At 23.7% G+C, this 20,528-nt stretch overlaps 1 protein-coding gene across 3 annotated transcripts in view; it reads left to right on the top strand.

The window, feature by feature from the left end:
- The window catches only part of LOC103572588 (poly(rC)-binding protein 3), a 30,644-nt gene extending 13,275 nt beyond the window's left edge, over window positions 1-17,369 (top strand). The window contains exons 5-8 of one of the 3 annotated variants that reach the window (XM_053739169.1): window positions 2,763-2,859; window positions 2,913-3,213; window positions 13,481-13,642; window positions 14,159-17,369. In XM_053739169.1, coding sequence (XP_053595144.1) covers window positions 2,763-2,859; window positions 2,913-3,213; window positions 13,481-13,642; window positions 14,159-14,243 — 645 coding nt within the window. In that variant the 3' untranslated portion in view covers window positions 14,244-17,369. The remainder of the gene's footprint in view (window positions 1-2,762; window positions 2,860-2,912; window positions 3,214-13,480; window positions 13,643-14,158) is intronic. The other 2 variants (XM_053739170.1, XM_053739171.1) reach the window with 2 other exon arrangements.
- The last annotated feature ends 3,159 nt before the right edge of the window (window positions 17,370-20,528 follow it).

Here is a 20,528-nt window from a genome sequence, read left to right as displayed (position 1 = left end):
AATACATAGATATGTTATATATTTTAAGATGACTGCATGTAAAGTGAGTTTGAGGATTTGTAAGATGCTATAGTGCTCTGGACATTAGTCTATTATATTGAACGGATATTATACTTTATATATAGACATATATGTCATATATGTCGTATACTGACGCATATATACGTATATGTATTTTGCGGACTGGTAGAAAATTTATAACAGAATATTTGAATTTAGAAACTGTCCAAGGATGCATGAGAATGAAGATCTAGGATCCTATTATATATATGTATATACATATATATATATTTTATTTGCTTATTTTTATTGCTTTAGCTTTTTTATTTAACGTTGATTTTCATAAAATTTTTCATTCGATTTTTTAACTTCAAAAAATTTAAATTGTCTTCTAATTGACGTCAAAATAAATTTGTTATTGATTTATTGTTTAATTTCATTTTTATAAAATTATATAAATTAAAAAAAAAATCTAAAAAAATGCACATGTACAAAATTAAAAAAACTATATGTGCAATTTTAAAAAATATTTTTTTTCTAATAATTTATCGATATTAATCGATTTCAAAAATTATTAGTCGGTTAAATTCAGTATCACAAAAAAATATAAATAAATTATTGATTAAAAAATTAAAATTTCTCTTTTTGGCAATAAAAATTTCATAAAAAAATTTTTTTTTCTATTTCTCTACTTTACTAAAAAAATTTTCATTTCAAAGTATTTTTCATTTAAACTTAAATTTTTTTCTTATTTCCGATCCTCGCAGCGTCACTTGGAAATCACTATTATTATTATTGTTCTCTAGTGGCTCTTATTAGATGAAATAAACAGCATGGCTTACTCGGCACTTGACTAAAAGTTAAAAAAAAAAAATATAAAAATTTCTAATTAATAAAATAAAAATAAATAAATTAGTTAGTTGGAAAATAAAAGTAATTTATTTTAAAAAAATAAAGTTATAAATTTAGTAAGAGTTTGCGCGAGGGTGGGCTGCCCTTACAGTGTTGTTTTTATGACAATGTGTTAATTTAATTGAAAAAAAAAATTTTTTTTATATTTTAAGTTACACGTTTTATATTTACAATAATTAATGATACATTATTATTATTACTATTTAAAATTACAATGGACAGTGAGAAATGTACACAAATTAGTTCGTTTATTGTATTTGCTGGTGATTTATTAGATTAGAAAATCGCACAATAAAAAAAATTTTTTTTTTAAGAGAGAGAAATTTTGGCAAATCATTAGGAGAATTGTTTATCATTTTTTTATTATTTATTATTAATATAATAATAAATTTTCATTTCGAGATAAAATCAAACCTTTCATTTCATATCATCTCATATAAATTTTTTTTGTTTCATTTATTATTAGTCTCCGTGGCGTTCTCAAGTCAAAAGAGAAAACAAATTATTTTCCTCTTCACAAATATTTAAGAGTCGGAATGACAAGAAAAATCGTACCCGGGAGAATAAGACGAATTAAATCTCAGACACTAGACCGTTCTTCGTTATACCGATCGTTATTTTTCGTTTTACAAAAAAATAACATTACTCTTGGGTATTCTGCGGGTGAATTTTTTAACAAATAAATTTTGCATTAATGGTAACAAATAAAAAAACTATTTTCATTTGAATTTATAGAATTTTTTTTTTTTTTAGAAAACATCTTACATTCTTTTTTAGTCATTTTTAAGAATAATTGCAGTTACTCTTGTTTAAGGGGGAAAAGGGTTGGATATACAAAAAAAAAGAGCAAATTTTCGTGATTTTTTTTTTTCAGAGTCTTCTTTAAAATTCCCAAAATTTGTGACATGATTAAGCATAATTTCAAGAATATTCTGCTAAATTTTCATAAAAAAATATTGAAAAATAAGCCAGTGGTAGTGGGGAGAGACAAGTCACCTCAAAAAGAGTATATATGCCATAGAAGGATAACTCATTTCTGCTTTATCTGAAATCAAAAAACCAAAAAGATTTCTTTAGTACATAAGTTAATCTTGGATTTGAACGAAAGAATAAACAAACTATTCATTTTTGAATTTTTGGTAAAGGTGCAATCAAAAAATTCTGATTTTTACTAAAAATTGCTCATTTTCAAGATGACTCGTCTCTCCCCGCTACCATTGGCTTATTTTTCAATATTTTTTTATGAAAATTTAACAGAATATTCTTGAAATGATGCTTAACCATGTCACAAATTTTGAGAATTTTAAAAAAGAAACTATTCTGAAAAAAAAATCACAAAAATTCGCTCTTTTTTTTTTTGTATCTCAGACCCCTTTTCTCTTAAAAAATTGTGTCACAAAAAAAATTTATAAAGTTTTTATTTTTTATCAAACGGTCTCATTTAAAAAAATAAATTTTTATTTAAAAAACAGTCAGAGCTTTTTACAATTTTAATTTTTTATTTAATTAATTTTCCATCTCTTGCTTTTTGTCAAAACCAAAAAAAACAAAATTATTTATCTTAAATTTTTATTCAACTTGTTACCACTTTTTCGACTCACCACAAAAAAATAATTTTTCGCACACCACACAATAAAAAAAAATCACTTGTTATATCTTTCCAATAATTAAACATTCAAAAATTATTAATAAATAAAATTATTTCTCCAGATTGATGTTTTGCCAGTTCTCCTCCCCCAATTAATTTGATTATAGCTTATAAAAACAAAAAAAAAAAAAAAAAAATTAATCACTCACGCAAAAGAGCGAAAGGTCCAAAAAAGTAAAATAATCGGATTAAATTGTTACAGATGGGAAAACTAGGTAGTAATCCACTGGCTGGTCTAGCAGCCCTAGGTCTTGGTGGACTGGCAGCGCCAGCCAATACCGGGGGATTAAACCCAGCTGGTAAGTTAAAAATAAAAATAAATCGGAGGTATAAAATAAATAAACTAATCCAGGTATTATTAATAAACTATCAGCATTAGCGGCATTAGCTGGAAGTCAATTACGTACAAATCATACAAATCGGCAACAACCGGCAGCTAATAACCAGACACACGAGATGACTGTACCAAATGAATTAATTGGGTGTATTATCGGTAAAGGTGGTACTAAAATTGCTGAAATACGTCAGATATCTGGTGCTATGATCAGAATCAGTAATTGTGAAGAGCGTGAGGGTGGTGCTACTGATCGCACTATTACTATCACTGGTAATCCAGATGCAGTTGCACTCGCGCAGTATCTCATCAACATGAGGTGAGCTTTATTTATTATTCATTATTTTTTTTTATAAGTATTATTTATTATTATTATTATTTTTCATTATCACCCCTCGTTTTTACTTCTAATAAACCTGACATTAATTTTTTAATTATAAATTTCTAAGGTCCATAACAAAAAAAAAAAAAAATGGCGCCCCCTCTTTAGATCTCAGTAAAAATATATCGAAATATATCACTCAGTATAAATATGTACTTTTTTTCTGAGATAGAGGAAGAGCCCAAAATAGTATTTTTTATAAAAAATTTTCAAAAATTTCGGTGTGCAAAAAAACTGAAATTTTTCTAAGGAAAAATTATCGGTTATTTAATTTTAATTGCTTCAGAAATTTATAATTATTTAAATATTTTTACTTCAATGGTATTTTTTTTATAACGTATATATGTATATATATATATAAATATACATATATATGTTCTTATTATTGCTCATTGTGAATTCATAGACGGTAACGTGAACAAAAAACGTGTTCTGTTAAGCAATCGGATGATAAAATGTAGACATACTTCACTCTGGAAAAAAAAAACTATTTAAAGTTTATCATTTTTTCGATAAACAAAATTACATGTGTATTATTTATGTCTTTAAATATCTGAATCATCTTATTTTGTTAATAATTTTTTAAAATATCTAATAGACAGTTTCATATTTAATTGATCGATTGATCGGGAGAGCACAACAATATAAGATGATAATGATTATAGTGTTTGTTGTGCGTCATAACGACAGATGGATAATTTTAGATGATAATAAATTATGAGGCGTTTTGTGAATTATGCAGGATTAATTTGAATGATAATAGAAAAATTAAAGTTATGTTAATGATAGTAATTTTTGTGTTACATAATACTTAGTAATTAATATCGCGTAAAAGTCTCTTTAATATCTGACAACTAATTACGCAAGCCCCGAAGGTATCTCAAGTTATCCAGCCCCCACTGTGTAGTGTGTATAGATGTGAATTCCGAGATTCTGGAACGTCTAATATCAGCTCGAGAGTACTTCAGATCGTAATTCTAGGTTAACATTTAATCTAATACAATCCTAAAGATGTTATACAATTTCATTACATTTCTATTTCTCTATACCTCTTTATTACGACAATCAATAAAAAAAAAAATTTTGGCACACCTTGAATGCGAATGGTGTGTACTACAATCATATTAAATATTTAACGATTTTTTACTTGAATTTTTTTTTAAAAAACAACTTTAAATCTACTTTTATTTAGAAACAACATAAATTTCTGAAAAATACTTGGTCACATCAAATACAAGCCTATTGGTTTTTAATGCACACCTTTAACACGAATGGTGTGCTATACAATAATCTAAAAAATTTAACAATTTTCTACTTTAATATTATTTTGAAAATCGAATTGAATTCTACTTATATATATAAACATAAAATTCTAAAAATAACCTCATTACTTCAATTAATAGTCTGTTTATTTTTACTGCACACCTTAAATGCAAATGGTGTGCACTATAATGATATTCGAAATTTAACAAGTTTTTACTGAAATATCCATTTAAAAAACAGATTCAATTCTACTTTTGTACGTAAACATCATAAAATTCTCAAAATAACCTCATTACTTCAGATAATAGTCTATTCATTTTTACTGCACACCTTAAATGCAAATGGTGTCCATTCTTTTCGTTTTTTTTTTTTAAATATTGTCTATAAAAATATAAAATCTTAAATACACGATTTTTTTTTAATTAATCCGAAATTAGTAAAACAAATCCGTTTATTTTTAATTACAGTATTATAATTATTTTTAAGTCCATTTATTTCTTGGTACACAATGTCCGTAAACATAAAACTAAATATACGCAATAAAATAGACTTACGTAGTATGAGCTAGAGTTCGCTTGATAAACATTAGCCTTAAAGTAAACGGCTTAAATAATAATAAATATTTATCATAAAATAAATAGATCCATCTAGTCGTTAAGACCAGCACAGTAGCATAAAACAAATAAGAACGCAGGTGAGCTAGTTAAATAACCGTATAATTCAAAAGAAGAAAACATTAAAGTTCTTCTTTTGATAATGTATTACAAAACAAACAAAAACAATACAAAAAACAAACAATGATGCGGAAACAAACAAGATGGTTCTTCACATCAGCGTCTGGAGTATAGTACGTGCCTTCAAGGAGTACCAGTTTCAAGAAAATAACGACGGAGACCAAGAAAAAAATCAATTCATAATCCTTTGTTTCCAGGTCCTGTTTTCCAGGTCCAGTATCCTGAGTATCCTGCAGATATTCAACTCCGCTCTTTTTCTTATTCAATTCTCTTTCTCAATATTTGTTCCTTTAACCGCTGGCTGTCCTATTATTATTATAATTATTATTAAAACTTATAATTACTATTATATTTATTATTTGTTTTTTTAGATTAATTAATTAAACTCGAATTAAATTTTTTCTGATTATATTAGCAATTTACGGTTTATCCTTAAATTAGTCCATTAGATTAGTCGCGGAAAAACACCATTGTTTTTTGTACTTTTTATTTGCAGCCTATTTTATCCTGCACAGAAAAAATAATTTCTCCGCAGGTATTTTTGTCTCACTAAGAAAATTTTCGGTTTTAATTCATAGTGCGAAAATTTTCTTGAGTGAGTTCAAATTTTTCGCGCCAAGAAATTATTGTTTTTTCTGTATAGATTTTTCCCATCTAAGAGGCTTATAATGCTTTTATTATTTTAATCGTAGCGATAGATTATTGTTTTTTAATTAATTAATTAATCAGTTTATTACTTTTACGCTTTTATGTGTTCGCCGTATCGTGAAAATAGACTTTGTTTCTAATTTTAAATGATAACTATTTTGAGGTTACGCAGAAATTTCGTTAACGCTAGAAATGAGTATTAAATGTATCTGCAAAATTAATTATTTAAGTTGTAAATATTAGTAATTAAAATACGAGTGAATGTAGTAGACATTAGACAAATTTAAAATTTTAAATAAATAAAGTGAATGATTTAAAAAAAAAATATTTATAAAAAATGCACTTTCTAATTTTTAAATTTTTTAAATGCGCATTTTTTTTAAATTTTATTTTTTTAATTATTTACTATATTTATTGATAATTTCAAATTTGTCTGATGTCTGCTACATCCACCTTCGTTTTAGAATTAGAGTAAATTTTTGATTCCGTGATTTTCTTTTTCGTTCGTATAAAAAAAAAAAAAAAAAACATCCAATTTCATAAATTGTCGGAATTCTAGCCTATAAAAAAAATAAATTACTATGGCGCCAATAATTTAAAAATCACAGAAATTCATACAAAAGAAACAAAGAATTTTTTTTAGTAGAACATAAAAGTTCAAATTTCGTTATCGGTACAAAAATTATAAACGAGACTAGCAATTTTTATTAAACAAAGTAATTTTTTTTCTCTATTAAAGCCATTGACTTGCAAATTCGAAATTTCGCGGCACAAAGGATATAAAATAGCAAACGAAAACAAAAACAAAAACAAAATTCATGAGTTTGAAATAAACTATCGTATATAAATCAACGTTTATAAATTTCGATTAAAAAATAGACAAAACCTTCATTTTTTTAAAAAACATCTACAATAACATTCGCTACACTTCTTTAAATTTATTTAGTTCTTTTCTTATCTTATAATCCATAAAATATATTTTATTCCAGATTCAGGCATTTAATCGACACCTTCCGGTGCAAAAAATAAATAAATACAAATATTTTTTTTTACGGTTATACTGCTAAAAAAAATATTTTTATTTTTTTATAGTATCTTCTATTCTTAATTTAAAAATTTCCCGCCTTTAATATTTATACACTTTTTTTTTAATCAAAATAAATTAATTAATTTAATAAATTGCACTTTTCGCATGATTCGCACTAAGTTTTTTTTTAAAATAAACATTCAATTTATTTAATTAATAATAATAAATAATTAATGACTTAAAAAATCAATTTTTTTAATAAACAAAGTGCACATGTGATGATTAATTAATATTTATCGAGTTATACGAGGATGCTATTTATAATATACTTTTTCATATATATGTATATACATATATATGAGTGTATGAAGTAAAATTCATCAATTAATCACATCCGAATACTAGGGTCCTCGCTCAACTCGTTGCAATCAATTGGCGAGGCATTTCCTCTTTTACTTTTTTTTTTTTTTTTTTTTTTTTTTTTTTTAACTCCATCGCGCATCAAGAGGCCTCTAATTACTATCAGCAACTCGGTGTCTCGTTGCGCTGTGGATAACTCACACTTTGTCGTCTCGACAGTCAGCTTTACAATTAAATTCAGAAAATAAAAAAATTCAATTACGATTAAAAAAAAAAAAATTCAAGATTTATTGAAACAAAAAAAAAAGTCGAGATCTCAAAATGCACGAAATTTTTTTTTATTTAATGCAATACTTTATTTAATTATTGCTGGATTAATAATAACGAAATTAGTATTTTTTTAAAATTCAAATTTTCGCGCTTTTTTTTTATAAATTAAAAAATGTTGAAGAGCTTCAAAAATTAATTTCAATGCCTAGCACTCCAGCAATAAATTAAAAAAATTTTTGTAATTAAATTAAAATCGTGCGGAAAAAAAATTTTTATTTTTCTCGTAAAATTTTTCTTAATTATTATTATTATTAAATAACGAAAAAAAACTCTTAATTATAATTGATATTCTTTCTTATAAAAAGTTAATTATTTTCTGGTCTATCATAGAATAATTTAAAAATAAAAAAAAAAAATTATGATCCCACCCTCACCTTTTATATACATTTGTGTCTTTTCCCCAGTGTCGAACTGCAGAAAGCTAACCTAGAGGCCCAAAATACCCAAAACCCTGGCAGCGGTACCACTCCCGGGGCGTCCGGGTCCAGTGCTTCCCCTTCTAATACTACTACCACTGCCTCTCCTTTGGCCAGCGCAATCCCCTTGGCTCAGCTGCTAAGCAAGCCAGGAGCCCTCAACGCCCTCTCTAGCCTGACAGCCCTTGGCGGGTTAACGGAATTACTTGGCGGTGCTGCTGGTGCAGCAACTGCGACATTACCTGTCCAAACAACTGGGGTCCATCGCTCACACAAGACATTTACGCCACGTCTTAGAAGTCCAGGTGCTACTGGACCAACTGACAGCGGAAAATTTAAATCTGAAAGGACCAAGTACAATCCTTATTGAATACTATCATCAGTATGATTTATTATTTACACTTTTAATAATAATTATAATAATATTATTATATATTACTTATACATATAATTATTATTATTATACTTTAAGTAATTCAACACGGTTAGATATTGATAATTTTTTTTTTATTCCTTATTGATGACAAATTGGTGATTTTTCAAAAAAGAGAATTGACAGCTGCTTTATTTTTGGTGGCAACGAATGATTTTTTTTATAATTTTTAATGATATTTCATATATTATCATATAGACATTTAAACTTAATCAGATATGATCATATATATTAATGCAGGATTATGTTTGTGCATATATGACTGGAAAATTTTGGACAATGTAAAGATATATCATATGTGATGATATATAGTATTTGTTCATATATTTTCCTCATAGATGTATGGGAATGTATATGAACAATACCAATATCATATATGATCATATATAAGTTTTTTTTTATTACAGTTTCCCGAAATTTGGACTTTATCAGATATGATCATATATGACTATGCGGAATCATATCTGTATATATATGACTTGAAATTTTTAGAAAAATCATATAACATCATATATGGTTATATGTGGTATTTGTTCTTATATTTTCCCCACAGATGTATGGAAACGTATATGACTTCATTATCATATATGATCATATGTAAGCTTTCTTCATTAATTTCTAAAAAATTTAAACTTAATCAGATATCAGCACATATATAACTAAATAAATTTGAAAAATGTGGTCATATATGATCATGATTATCTTGTAGTCATATATCATCATATATATTTATATTTGACCATAAATGAGCATATAAATTTGATATATACATATATGGACATATAAACAAGTATCATATATGATCATATATGTTCATATATAAGTATTTTTCGGTTTTTTTAATGACGAAATTTGCAATGTTTAAAGAAAAAAAAGTTTTCTTTTAAATTTGTAATGAGCGCGATAAAAAAAATTTTGAAAAATCGTTTGCGACCAAAAATAATAAACTCTATTATATTTCGTTTAAAAAAAAAATTAGCTATTTTTTTATCGATTAATTATAAGAAGTTTTAATTTGATAAATTAAAAATTATTTAATATAAATTATGATAATTATTCTTCTAAATATGAAAAAAAAAAAAAAAAAAAAAAAAAAAAAAATTATCAGTGTGAATTTAAATGGGTAATAATGATAATAATTCGTAGTAATTACGGTAACACGCTTAGATTTAATAAAATTAACAGGGATAAACTTTTTTTTGTCTAGTTGAAAAAAAAAAAAAAAAAAATAGGAATTTTGAAAACGTACTCCGAGTACGGTAATTTTTGAATGTTGTTTTATTAATCAAGCTCGTGTGCCAATTATTGTTGGAAGAAGAAAAAATAATGATTTATAAAAATTTTTACCACGAATAGAAAAGCGTAAGATGTTTTTTTCTAATTTTGTTTTTAATAAGTTTATATTTACTAGTAATATAATTATAATTATTTTTTTTAGTAAAAAAAATTTAACTATAAATATGAGTGGTTTTTTGACTTTTTATATTTCTTTATTTTTTATTATTTTTTTTCTTATACTCGGAGCACGTGTCCACGTAAAACGAGTAATTAATTTTTTTGTCTTTTTATATTAATTAGTCTACTGTAAATTGTAACTTGTAATTACACATACATTGTAATGCGAAAAAAAAAAAATAAAATTAATCACTGATTAATGAATAATAGAGCCAGCAAAAGTTTAATTAGTGTGAGCTCTGTAATAGAAGTTAAGCGCGAATTGAATTTTAAAAAATAAAATAAATCACGTTCTGACGAATTAATAAATTAATTTATTTAACAATTAATTTGTGTACAAAAAATTGAGAATTGTTTGTGGTCTATTTAAAGAACTTTTTTTAATGTAATTAATTCCAATTAATTATAATTTTTTCTTAGTCTAAATGAACAATTTTTCAGTTAATATGTACCGTACATTAAATTATTTGTTATTGTTATCAATCATGAAGGATAAAAATTTGTAATTTTTGACGGTAATAATAAAGTTCATAGTAAGCTATTGGAATTATTTTCTTTATTAAATTGTGTGTATTCAAAACAAAGTCATGTAATTAATTAAATAAAATAAATAATTAAATATGATTAATATTATTATTATTAATTGGACTGCTATAAGAAAAAACAGAAAATCTGTGACGAATTGTTTGAAATTCAAATATTTAAAAAAATTAGGTTTTGGCGGGAAATTTTTTAAAATTTATAAAAATGAACTATATATGATCCATATATGAGTCATATATTGTTCGAGGTTAGAATGAAATCAATATATGATTTTTCTATAAATCATATACATGATATATGATTGTAAATTGCATATAAGCTCTATTTCATATATCTGATTGATATCTGAATCATATATTTTGTGTAATTAAGTATGAACCATATCTGAGTTACATAAAGTTTAAATATTGTCTAATTTCAATATATGAATGCTATATGGTTTACAATTTTTCATAGGCATTTATATAACCATATAAATCCGATATAGTTCATATATTATTAATATATTATATTATTATTATTATTATTATTATTACTATTATTATTATTATTATAGCATATTATTAATATCTGTCTTATATGACGTCCATATATCTTATGAATGATTTTTAAATTTGAATGTCATATATATTATATGATTCCGATAAGAATCATATATTGTTTAACTATAACATTATACCAATATCTAAGCCTTATATGATTCCATATCTTTTATGAATAACTTTCAAATTTGAGTCATATATACAATTATATGAATCAGATATAATTCATATAAGAACCATATAAATTGTTTTTATTGAATAATACCTTCAAAAAATCTCATTACCAAAGTAAACTCTTTTATACGCTTACGTGTTTAAAAAAAAATTTTAAATCATGTTCAACTTCAAATTTAACTACGACCTTTATTTTTTGCAAACAATTCGTCCCAATTATAAATTAGCGAGCTTATAGTTACAAAAAAAAAAAAAAAAATAACAAAGACAAGTGCGACTCCAGTGAGTGTTTTATTAATAAATAATTAAGTTTCTATTATACTTATATATAAAAGTATGTATAGTATGTATATTATGATTTAAAAAAATTAGTCTAAGCACATTTTCAATTAAACTGATAGTAATTGTTTTTTTTTTGTTTATACTTTTATTTGTTTGGCACGTAATTGTAACAATCACTGATTACCAAAATTTCCACTTTAAATTTAGTCCGTAGATAATTTAATCGAGATGAATTTTTAAAAAAATATAATTGTTTATAAAAAATGTAAAGTGTTTAAAATTAAAATCTCTCGATTTAATGCTAAATTAAAAATAATAATAATAATATTAATATAAATAAATTGCGTGCTCAATCTTAGTTAGTAGTTGTTCTGAAAACGGTTTAAATAAACCAGGGACCGTCGAATAAACTTTTAAATCTTTTTATAGGATTTTTATTTTAAATTTATCGTAGTCTGGGTTTTACTACAGTTTGATGTTATTGTACGCGAAAGTGATTAGAAAGTTAAAATAAACAAAATAAGTAAGTAAGGATGGTAATTTATGGAAAGAGTTTAAAAAATTAAATTTTTACCCAATTTAATGAGACCTTAGATTTTAATTAATAATTATAACAATTGTAATGTACATCAGTCTTAGTATTAAGTCGATTAAGACATTCATTAATTTTTTTTCCTTATTAATTGATTCTTTATACTATTATCATTATAACTATGGATTAAAATAAAATAAAATAATAATAATTAATTGTAAGAATTGATAAGTAAATGAGTTAATTTAGGTAAAAGATGGTATCGCATTGTGTGCTTAGCAAGCACTTGGCTAAATTGTATCACTTTGTTGAATAAAGCTAGGCGTGTTTAATACAAGATAATAAAATATTTAAAAAAATATTATTTTTTATTATTATTTAGATTTTTTTAAATATTTCATTTTAGTTTACCTTTTAAATTAACTAATAATTTTTAATTTGATGTATTAACTACAACTATTATTATTGTTAGTAATTTTTAATAAGAATTTCATGAGGTAGTCCTTAAGCTGATTTTAAATTTGACACTTAATTTAAAAAAAAAAAAATAAATTCAAATTTTTATTGCTTATTAATTAATCGAATTTAATTACTTGTAAAAAATTATAAATTTCAAATTAATTGAGTGACAATGCACTGAAAAAATATATAAATTTAATAGGTAATAAATCAGTAAATTTATATAAAATTCGATTATACAATACTCTTGATATGTTCCTTAAAGTATGAATACAATACATTATAACATTAGAAAAAAAATTTGTTGTTTAAAAAATTGTAAAGTACAAAAAAAAGTTTTCATATATTTTCAACAATTCTCAATATTTTAATATCGGAACAATATTAATAATTTAAGTTTTCATCTAATCAATAATTTACTATTTTAAACAAATTACAGAAAGAATAATAAAAATTTTAAGTTTTTTTAATAGAGTGTTACAACCTCAGCACCTCTTTCCTAAAGTTTAGTAAAAGCTCCGTAGCTCAGGTGAAAGAACACATGCGCGGTATCAAATAGACTTGGGTTCGATTCCCAGCTTGGGCGCCATATAAACAATTTATAATTTTTTCGCGGGCAGAATTTAAAATACAAATTTTATATCAATAAAATTAATTTGAAATTATTTATCATAAAAATTTGTAAATTTATGACAATATATTTTTAGTTTTTTTTAACTTATAAAGAAATTAATGACAAAATATTAAGCTCAGCTTTTGGACTGCATTAATTAGATTTCCAATTAAAAATTGTTAGTAAACAAAGCGAATTGTAAATAAATTATTTTCAGATCTACGTAATAGTTAATATTAATTATCAATTAAAACATTAGTATATTATTTTGTTTTTGTATTTATAGTCCATTGTACAAGGCTGTAAGGACGTAAACAAAAAAGAGTGCTAAATAATTTGATGATAAATATAAAAGTGTTTACTATTTTTTTTTTTCTTTTTTTTTTTTGCAAGAATTTTTTTAAGTGAGCGAGCGAGAGAAATTCAGAGTATAGATAAAGAAATAAGAGAGAGAAATATTTATTTTGTATTGAGAGAAAAAGAGAGGATGTGTCAATTGAATTCAATACATTCAATTTCAACCAACTATGACCCAGGCTCCTGCCCATATCTTCGGTAAGCACCATCCACTCCTCTGTAGTCCTTTTAATCTACTTGTCCTTTTAACCGTTTTATTATATAATTCATACCTTCTCTACATTGTGATAAACAATATACATACATACATTGTTTGCATTCAACTATTTTAATTATATCGACTCTTACCTTCCTTCATATTAATTATTTCCTTGCAATACCTTTTATATATGTTCACATAAGTTTTAACTTTGAACTAGAGTCGATTAATCATTTTTTTAAAATTATTATTTTCGTTAAGAAAATTTTAATCAACTTTTTTTTCTTTTATATTGAAAAATTTTCTTTAATTAATTGATGATTTTTTTTTTTTTTTTTTTTTTTTTTTATTTATGTATAGAACATTGTTTAATAAAAAAAATTGAAGATAATTTTATAAAAAAATAAAATTCAACCTCGTGACTTGTAGATAATTTTCTTTTTTTGTGATTTGAAAAAAAAAAAATAAAAATTTTTAAATAAATTGATTTTTAATAAATATATATTTTGTTACAGGATATCAATGGAGACTGCAGGAATGGCTATTCCCGCATATCACTACATTGCACCGAATCACATCGTCAAGTCACCAATTCATTAAATAAATGTAATTTAATTACATTTAAAGTATACTATTACTCGTATCGTACTATACGTTTCTCAAAAAAAAACATCTAATATATATATATATATATAAAAAAAAAATACATATATATAACCACGCGTGGAAAAAGAAACAAAAAAAAATGAAACAATCAAGACATAAAGTCGATAATTAAGTAACCGATCGCTTAATTATAAAATAATTAAACACTAAAACAATCCAACACGACACAAAAAAATTTGAATTTAAAATGTAGTAAAATGAAGGCGCCGAAAAATTGTACAGGAAACTATTAAATGGTTAATTTAAAACAAAGATGGAGGATCACGATTATTAAGGTGAATAAAATATTAATTAATGATTAATTAATTAAAAAAAATAATAATAATAAATAATATGGACATCGCAGTTAACAAACTGCCGATTGGTAAAGGGAACAAGCCAAAGATACGTTAGTTTTCATTTTTATATTTAAAAAAAAATAAATAAATAAAATAATTAATTAATAATTAATAAAAAATGGGGAAGACTAAAAATATATTAATTAATTAAATGGGAATACAAATGCGGGATTAAAAATAATTAAAAAATATTAAACCGGACGTTAGTATTTTCTATATTGTCTGCGAATCCGGTCGACTGGATATTAAGAGACGAGTGAACGTTAATGATAATTATTAATTGTAATAATTAACCGTGTAAAAAAAATTTTTTTTCATTATTTATTTAGATCTTGTTCATTACGAAACTCAGATCCTGACACAAACATGACTTTCGTCATTAATTTACTCCAACATATCGTCTAGCAAATCCGTGTTGATTAATTGCGTATTTGAAATAGACTTGAAATATTATTTAGAAAAATGTAACCTATTTATGACTACAATGCGTTTAAAGTTTCAAATTCAAACACTAGATAAAATTTTTCTGTAAAAAAAAATTATCTTTCCTTCTACCATTTTTCTACAATTAAGTCATTACTGCGCATGCGCATTAGTGTTAATTCATGGACTTAATTATAGTCAAGTAGGGGGAGAAGTCCATTTTTTTTGCAGACTACAATTTCTTGCTGGAAAATTCATGGTGTTATGTCGCGATTTAAAATTTGTGATGGATTCAGATCTAAATTTCATATGAATATTAATTTTTTTTATACGGGTAATATATAAAGTTTATTATTATTATTATTTAATTAAATTGGGGATTTATATTTTATTGTTATTAAAATAAAATAAAAGATGAGAATTAAAAAAAAAATAATAATTCGGACAGACAGGGTTAACCGATAACATTATGATTAATAATATATTAATTAATTAATTAATTATTAATAAATATTAAATGATACATATAAAATATGTTATCGGTGTAATTGACGCTTTTTAAATAACACTAGACTATTTTATCCTCGTGATTATAAAATAAATGATAAATTATTATTATTGTTATTTTTTGTTAATTAATTCGATAATTACTCGTTCACGCGTCTCAAGAAACGATTTATGTAGAAAATAAAAAAAAAATATATATATATATAAAAGAATATGAAATATTAATAATAATGATAATTAATTGAATAAAAAAGAAATATTTATTAATGGGTATAGTTGATAATAATTAATTAAATTAAATAAACAAATTAAATTAATGGTGTGCTTATATTAATGTAATTAATACAATTAATTACATGGTATCTGGGTGGTTATTAATGTAGATGCGTAGCTTTTGCATGCAGACATCATTCAAAATTATTTATTCATTAAATTATATAGGAGGGGCGGATATTTATTAATTAATAATAATAATAGAAATTATTAGCAACTGATGATTAATTAATTAATGACATTTATTTTAAAATAAATATAAGGCATTACGTTAAAAAAAAAGAAAAAAATACTAAACAATTTTTCTTTTCTTTTCTCCGGAAGATAATAATAACGAGCTTAATAAGTAATTAATCGTAACGTTAATAAAAGTTAATTAATGTAATTAGTCATAATTTTTAACTCGTAAAAATTCATACCGGAGAATAATTTTTTTTTTTTTGTAAAAAGATGTGTTTAGTCTTATTTTTGAAAAACAAATTAAGTTAAATCTACAGTCGAATTTCATTAACTCGGATGATTAATTGGAAATTTCTTTGAATTTGTTAATTAATGCCTCTTACCCTTAAAAGTAAACTATGGCGCATGCGCTCTTATATCTACATAATTAATGCATACATAAATATATACAGACACATAAATGTATAGCAAAGAGTGGGAGACTATGTAGGTCGTAGTGGGGGTTAAGATTGAGGGGAAGTTCCGAGTTAATGGAGACTTTAATAATAATTAATTAATTAATTGCAATACTTTTTAAAAATTAATTATTTCGTTTATTTAATTTTCGATTTAATGAAAATAAATTAAATATAAAATGAAACTTTTTTCTAAAATAAATAAACAAACAAATAAGTGAAATATTAAAATATCAATATAAATATATACATACAAATATATAAATATATTTATTATACAATAAAAGAAAAAAAAATAATAATTAAAAAGTTAGTAAAAATAATTAGCGCTATACGAGAGGTAAAAGTTCAAAGTGCGTTCTCTCATTAGGAGACTTGAGAAAAAACTTAACTAGAAAAAGTTGAATAAGAAAAAGTAAGCGAGGAAAATTTTAAACTCAAATCCCCCCTCCGATTTTAAAACTTCATTCTCCTTAAATCTTTGATAAATTTATTTATCATCGATCAGTTTAATTATTATTATTACATATTTAAATACGACTGATATTCTTGATAAGCAATTAAGTCTTTTTTTTTATATATATACATTATATATAAAGTATTTATATTTACTATTATTATTATTGCTAATCCATATCCAAGTAGCTTTCAATGCAGACATAGAAATACATATCTAAATACTATATCTATATATCTCTTATATTAATTACACAATTTTATTTATAATTAATTTTTAAAATTGTACTTAAATCGTGCCAATACCAAAATTATCAATTGAAAAGTATTATCAGAGCTTCCTTGTAAAAATAAATCGCCTCAGTTTCGAAAGTAATGAATTTATAAAATTATTAATCTGTGATTTTATTGAGGCTCGAAATTTATTTTTTTTTATTTATTAAATAATTAAATTAAATTAATTGTAAATAATTTATTGTTTGTTTTATAATATTTACATTTATAAATTTTTTTTTTTACTAAAAATTTAATTAAATTATTCATTATTTATTTATTTATTGTTAATCAGTTTTAATTAGTGCTTAATAAATTATTAATTAGAATAATAAATATTGAGGAATTTTAAGTGAGAATTATAATTAAAATTTAAAATTAAAGTTGAAGCTGAGGCGAATGATTTTTTGAAAATTTACACTAAATTCTCCCTATTAATTTTTAATTAACCAAAAAAATCATTTAAAATCCAACATCTTCCGTTTTTTTAATAGAATAAGCCCTTTTTTTAAGTTATTACTCCATTAATTTATTTAACGTTCATTTGTATTGCAATCAAATCCATAGAAATGCAGCCTCTACCATAAAAACTATGAAATTTTATTAAATATCACTTCGGAAAAGGTTATTTACTATTGTCTCTGCTATTGGTTAACAATATGGCGGCATCCAATGAATGATACCGTCACATAACCTCAGAATATTAAATATTACTGTTCTGCCTACAATTTATTTTCAAATTTAAAATACAATTAATGAAAAATTCGATCATTTTTTATAAAATCCGGTTATTAAATGCGAATTAATTACATTAATAATTTTGAATTAATATAAAATATTTTTACTACCAATTCTATACAAAATTGATTTTTGAAAATTTGATTGGTTAATTATATTAATAATTAATTATGATTAATTGTGGGCAATTAGACAGTAAAAGTTAATTAAAAAAAAATTATAATAATTTTAATTAATTGATATTTAATAAAAAAAAAAAAAATATATAAAGCCCTTCCCAAAAAAATCTAAATATAAACTTTTGTTATTAAGGAGAATGAATTTAGTGAGAAATGATTGTGTATCAACAATAAATATTGCTGTGATTAGAATCGGTATCGGTTTATTAGTAAGTAGTTAAGGGGCAATTTAAACCAATTTAAAATTATTGCGAATGAAAGATACACATCACAGGGCTTTTTAATAATTAATATTAAGGTAGAGCGCATACGCGATTTATCCGCGACTTAATTAATTATTATTATTATTTTTAATTTTGTCGATTAACGAAAGGACATCACGAATTTATTAAAAATAATAAAAATTAAATAATTGGCAAATATATTTTAATTAGACAGAAAATCATAAATTAAAAAAATAATTGATGGCCAATTTTTGATATTAACATATCTCAAAAAACATATTAATTAAAAAACATAAGCAATTTTAATTTGTATTCATTAACTTATAAAATTTTGATTATGTAACTAAAAAAGTATCTTCAGTAAATGAAATAGGAATGAAAGAAAAAGATAAAGGACTTAAGTAAGGGATAAAATTTAATAAATAATTAATTAATTAATTAACAATATACGATAGATTAATAATAATAAAAAGTAATTAATTCCACGCGTCGTCGATCGTGTGTTTAAATAATTCAGGCTGATTGTAAGCCGCCGTATGTTATCATTATAAATTGTAATTAATTAATAATTAATTAATACTTATAATTACTATATAAAAAACTAAATAAATAAATATAATTAATGAGTTAATGAATTAACGATGTAATTGTACGCTTCGCGTGTGCCACGATTTAAATTAATCGCGATTAATGTATTCAAGATGTGCCGAAAATTATATAATTATACAAATAATAATTGTTAATTTTTAATTTCAATCTTTACAGACGTCAGAAACGTGGCACTAAATTTTTTTCCAAAGATTAAAATTAAATTTCAAATTATTAATTAATCAGAATGTTTTCATTACTGCAGATCAACTCAAAATGTTTTTTTTCCATTGTCATTAATTAAAACTAATTATAATTATTGAATTAATTATTTTGGCGTCTTAATTACCAAAAAAAAAAAAAATGGATTTGTCGTGGCGTAGAGTAATTTATTAGTGCAGGGGCCTTATCCTTACTGCGTGCGATTCTGTCAAGGTCTTAATTATTTTAATTAATTAATATACTAACTAATTAATTAATCAATTTGTTACCATCATTTTTATTAATAATCATAATTAAAAATTAATACTTACTATGCGTTGAAAAAAAAACTCTTACCCGTTAATTTCTGTCGGTTAATTAGAAAAAAAAAATTAATCACTAATTAATAAATTTCTAATTATCTGATTAATGTATGCAATTTTTGTCGTGAACAGAGCTAAAGTTAATAATTAACATCATCGATTAACTCAATAATAATACTAGCTGATTCTAATTTTCGAAAAATAAAAATAATTTCTGTTGATAAAATTAATTTATGGCTGTGTACAAACAAAAAAAAAATTATTAATTACTATAATTTATTTTATAATGACCTTGTCAGTTTCACAACTTATATTGTAATGCAAGGCAATCAGCTAAGAGATAAACTTAGTTTTTATAGGATATTGGGTAGCGTCGCGCGACTATAAAATTTGAAAAAAAAAATTTTTAATTCGTAATTTTATAATTTTTTCAAAAAATATTTTTTAATTTTATGTGGATTCGCGCTATTTAATTTTTTAAAATATATATATAGCATCGCTTTAAGAACAGACAAATATATATATGTATATATACATTCATATGCATATATATATGCATATATATTTACAAAATAATGTGGATTTAGTGCCAAAAGTGGAATAAGTTAACTATTAACGAAATCTCATAGGGAGGAAATTAAAAAAATAATAATAATAAGTTATTAAATATGCATAAATTGTAGGCTCAATAAAATGTGCCAACCTGTGTGCCAAAGCTAATTTTTTTACGAATTAAGAGTATTCGTATTGATTTGGATAAAAAAAAAAATTTGTGCTTAATTTCACATAACTTTTATCAGTCTGACCTAATTTCGAACCTAAGAATGAATAGAAAAAGAGAAGAAAAAAATTTTGAAAGTATTTTTTTTTTATTCCCATCTATTGGGCGGAGAGACTTTTTGAAGTACGAGTGGGCACTCAATTCTTTGGTTATTGTCTAATAATAATTACTGTTGGGCAAAGATAACATTGTCACAGATTTAAATCTAAATAGAATTTCATGGCTAAACGAAAGTTTTAACTTCGTACAGTCCACTGTGAGCTCGCGATAATCAACACCT

This window comes from Microplitis demolitor, chromosome 5, assembly GCF_026212275.2.
Source record: "Microplitis demolitor isolate Queensland-Clemson2020A chromosome 5, iyMicDemo2.1a, whole genome shotgun sequence".
Classification (NCBI taxonomy): domain Eukaryota; kingdom Metazoa; phylum Arthropoda; class Insecta; order Hymenoptera; family Braconidae; genus Microplitis; species Microplitis demolitor.
This window is presented reverse-complemented; position numbering and strand designations above follow the sequence as displayed.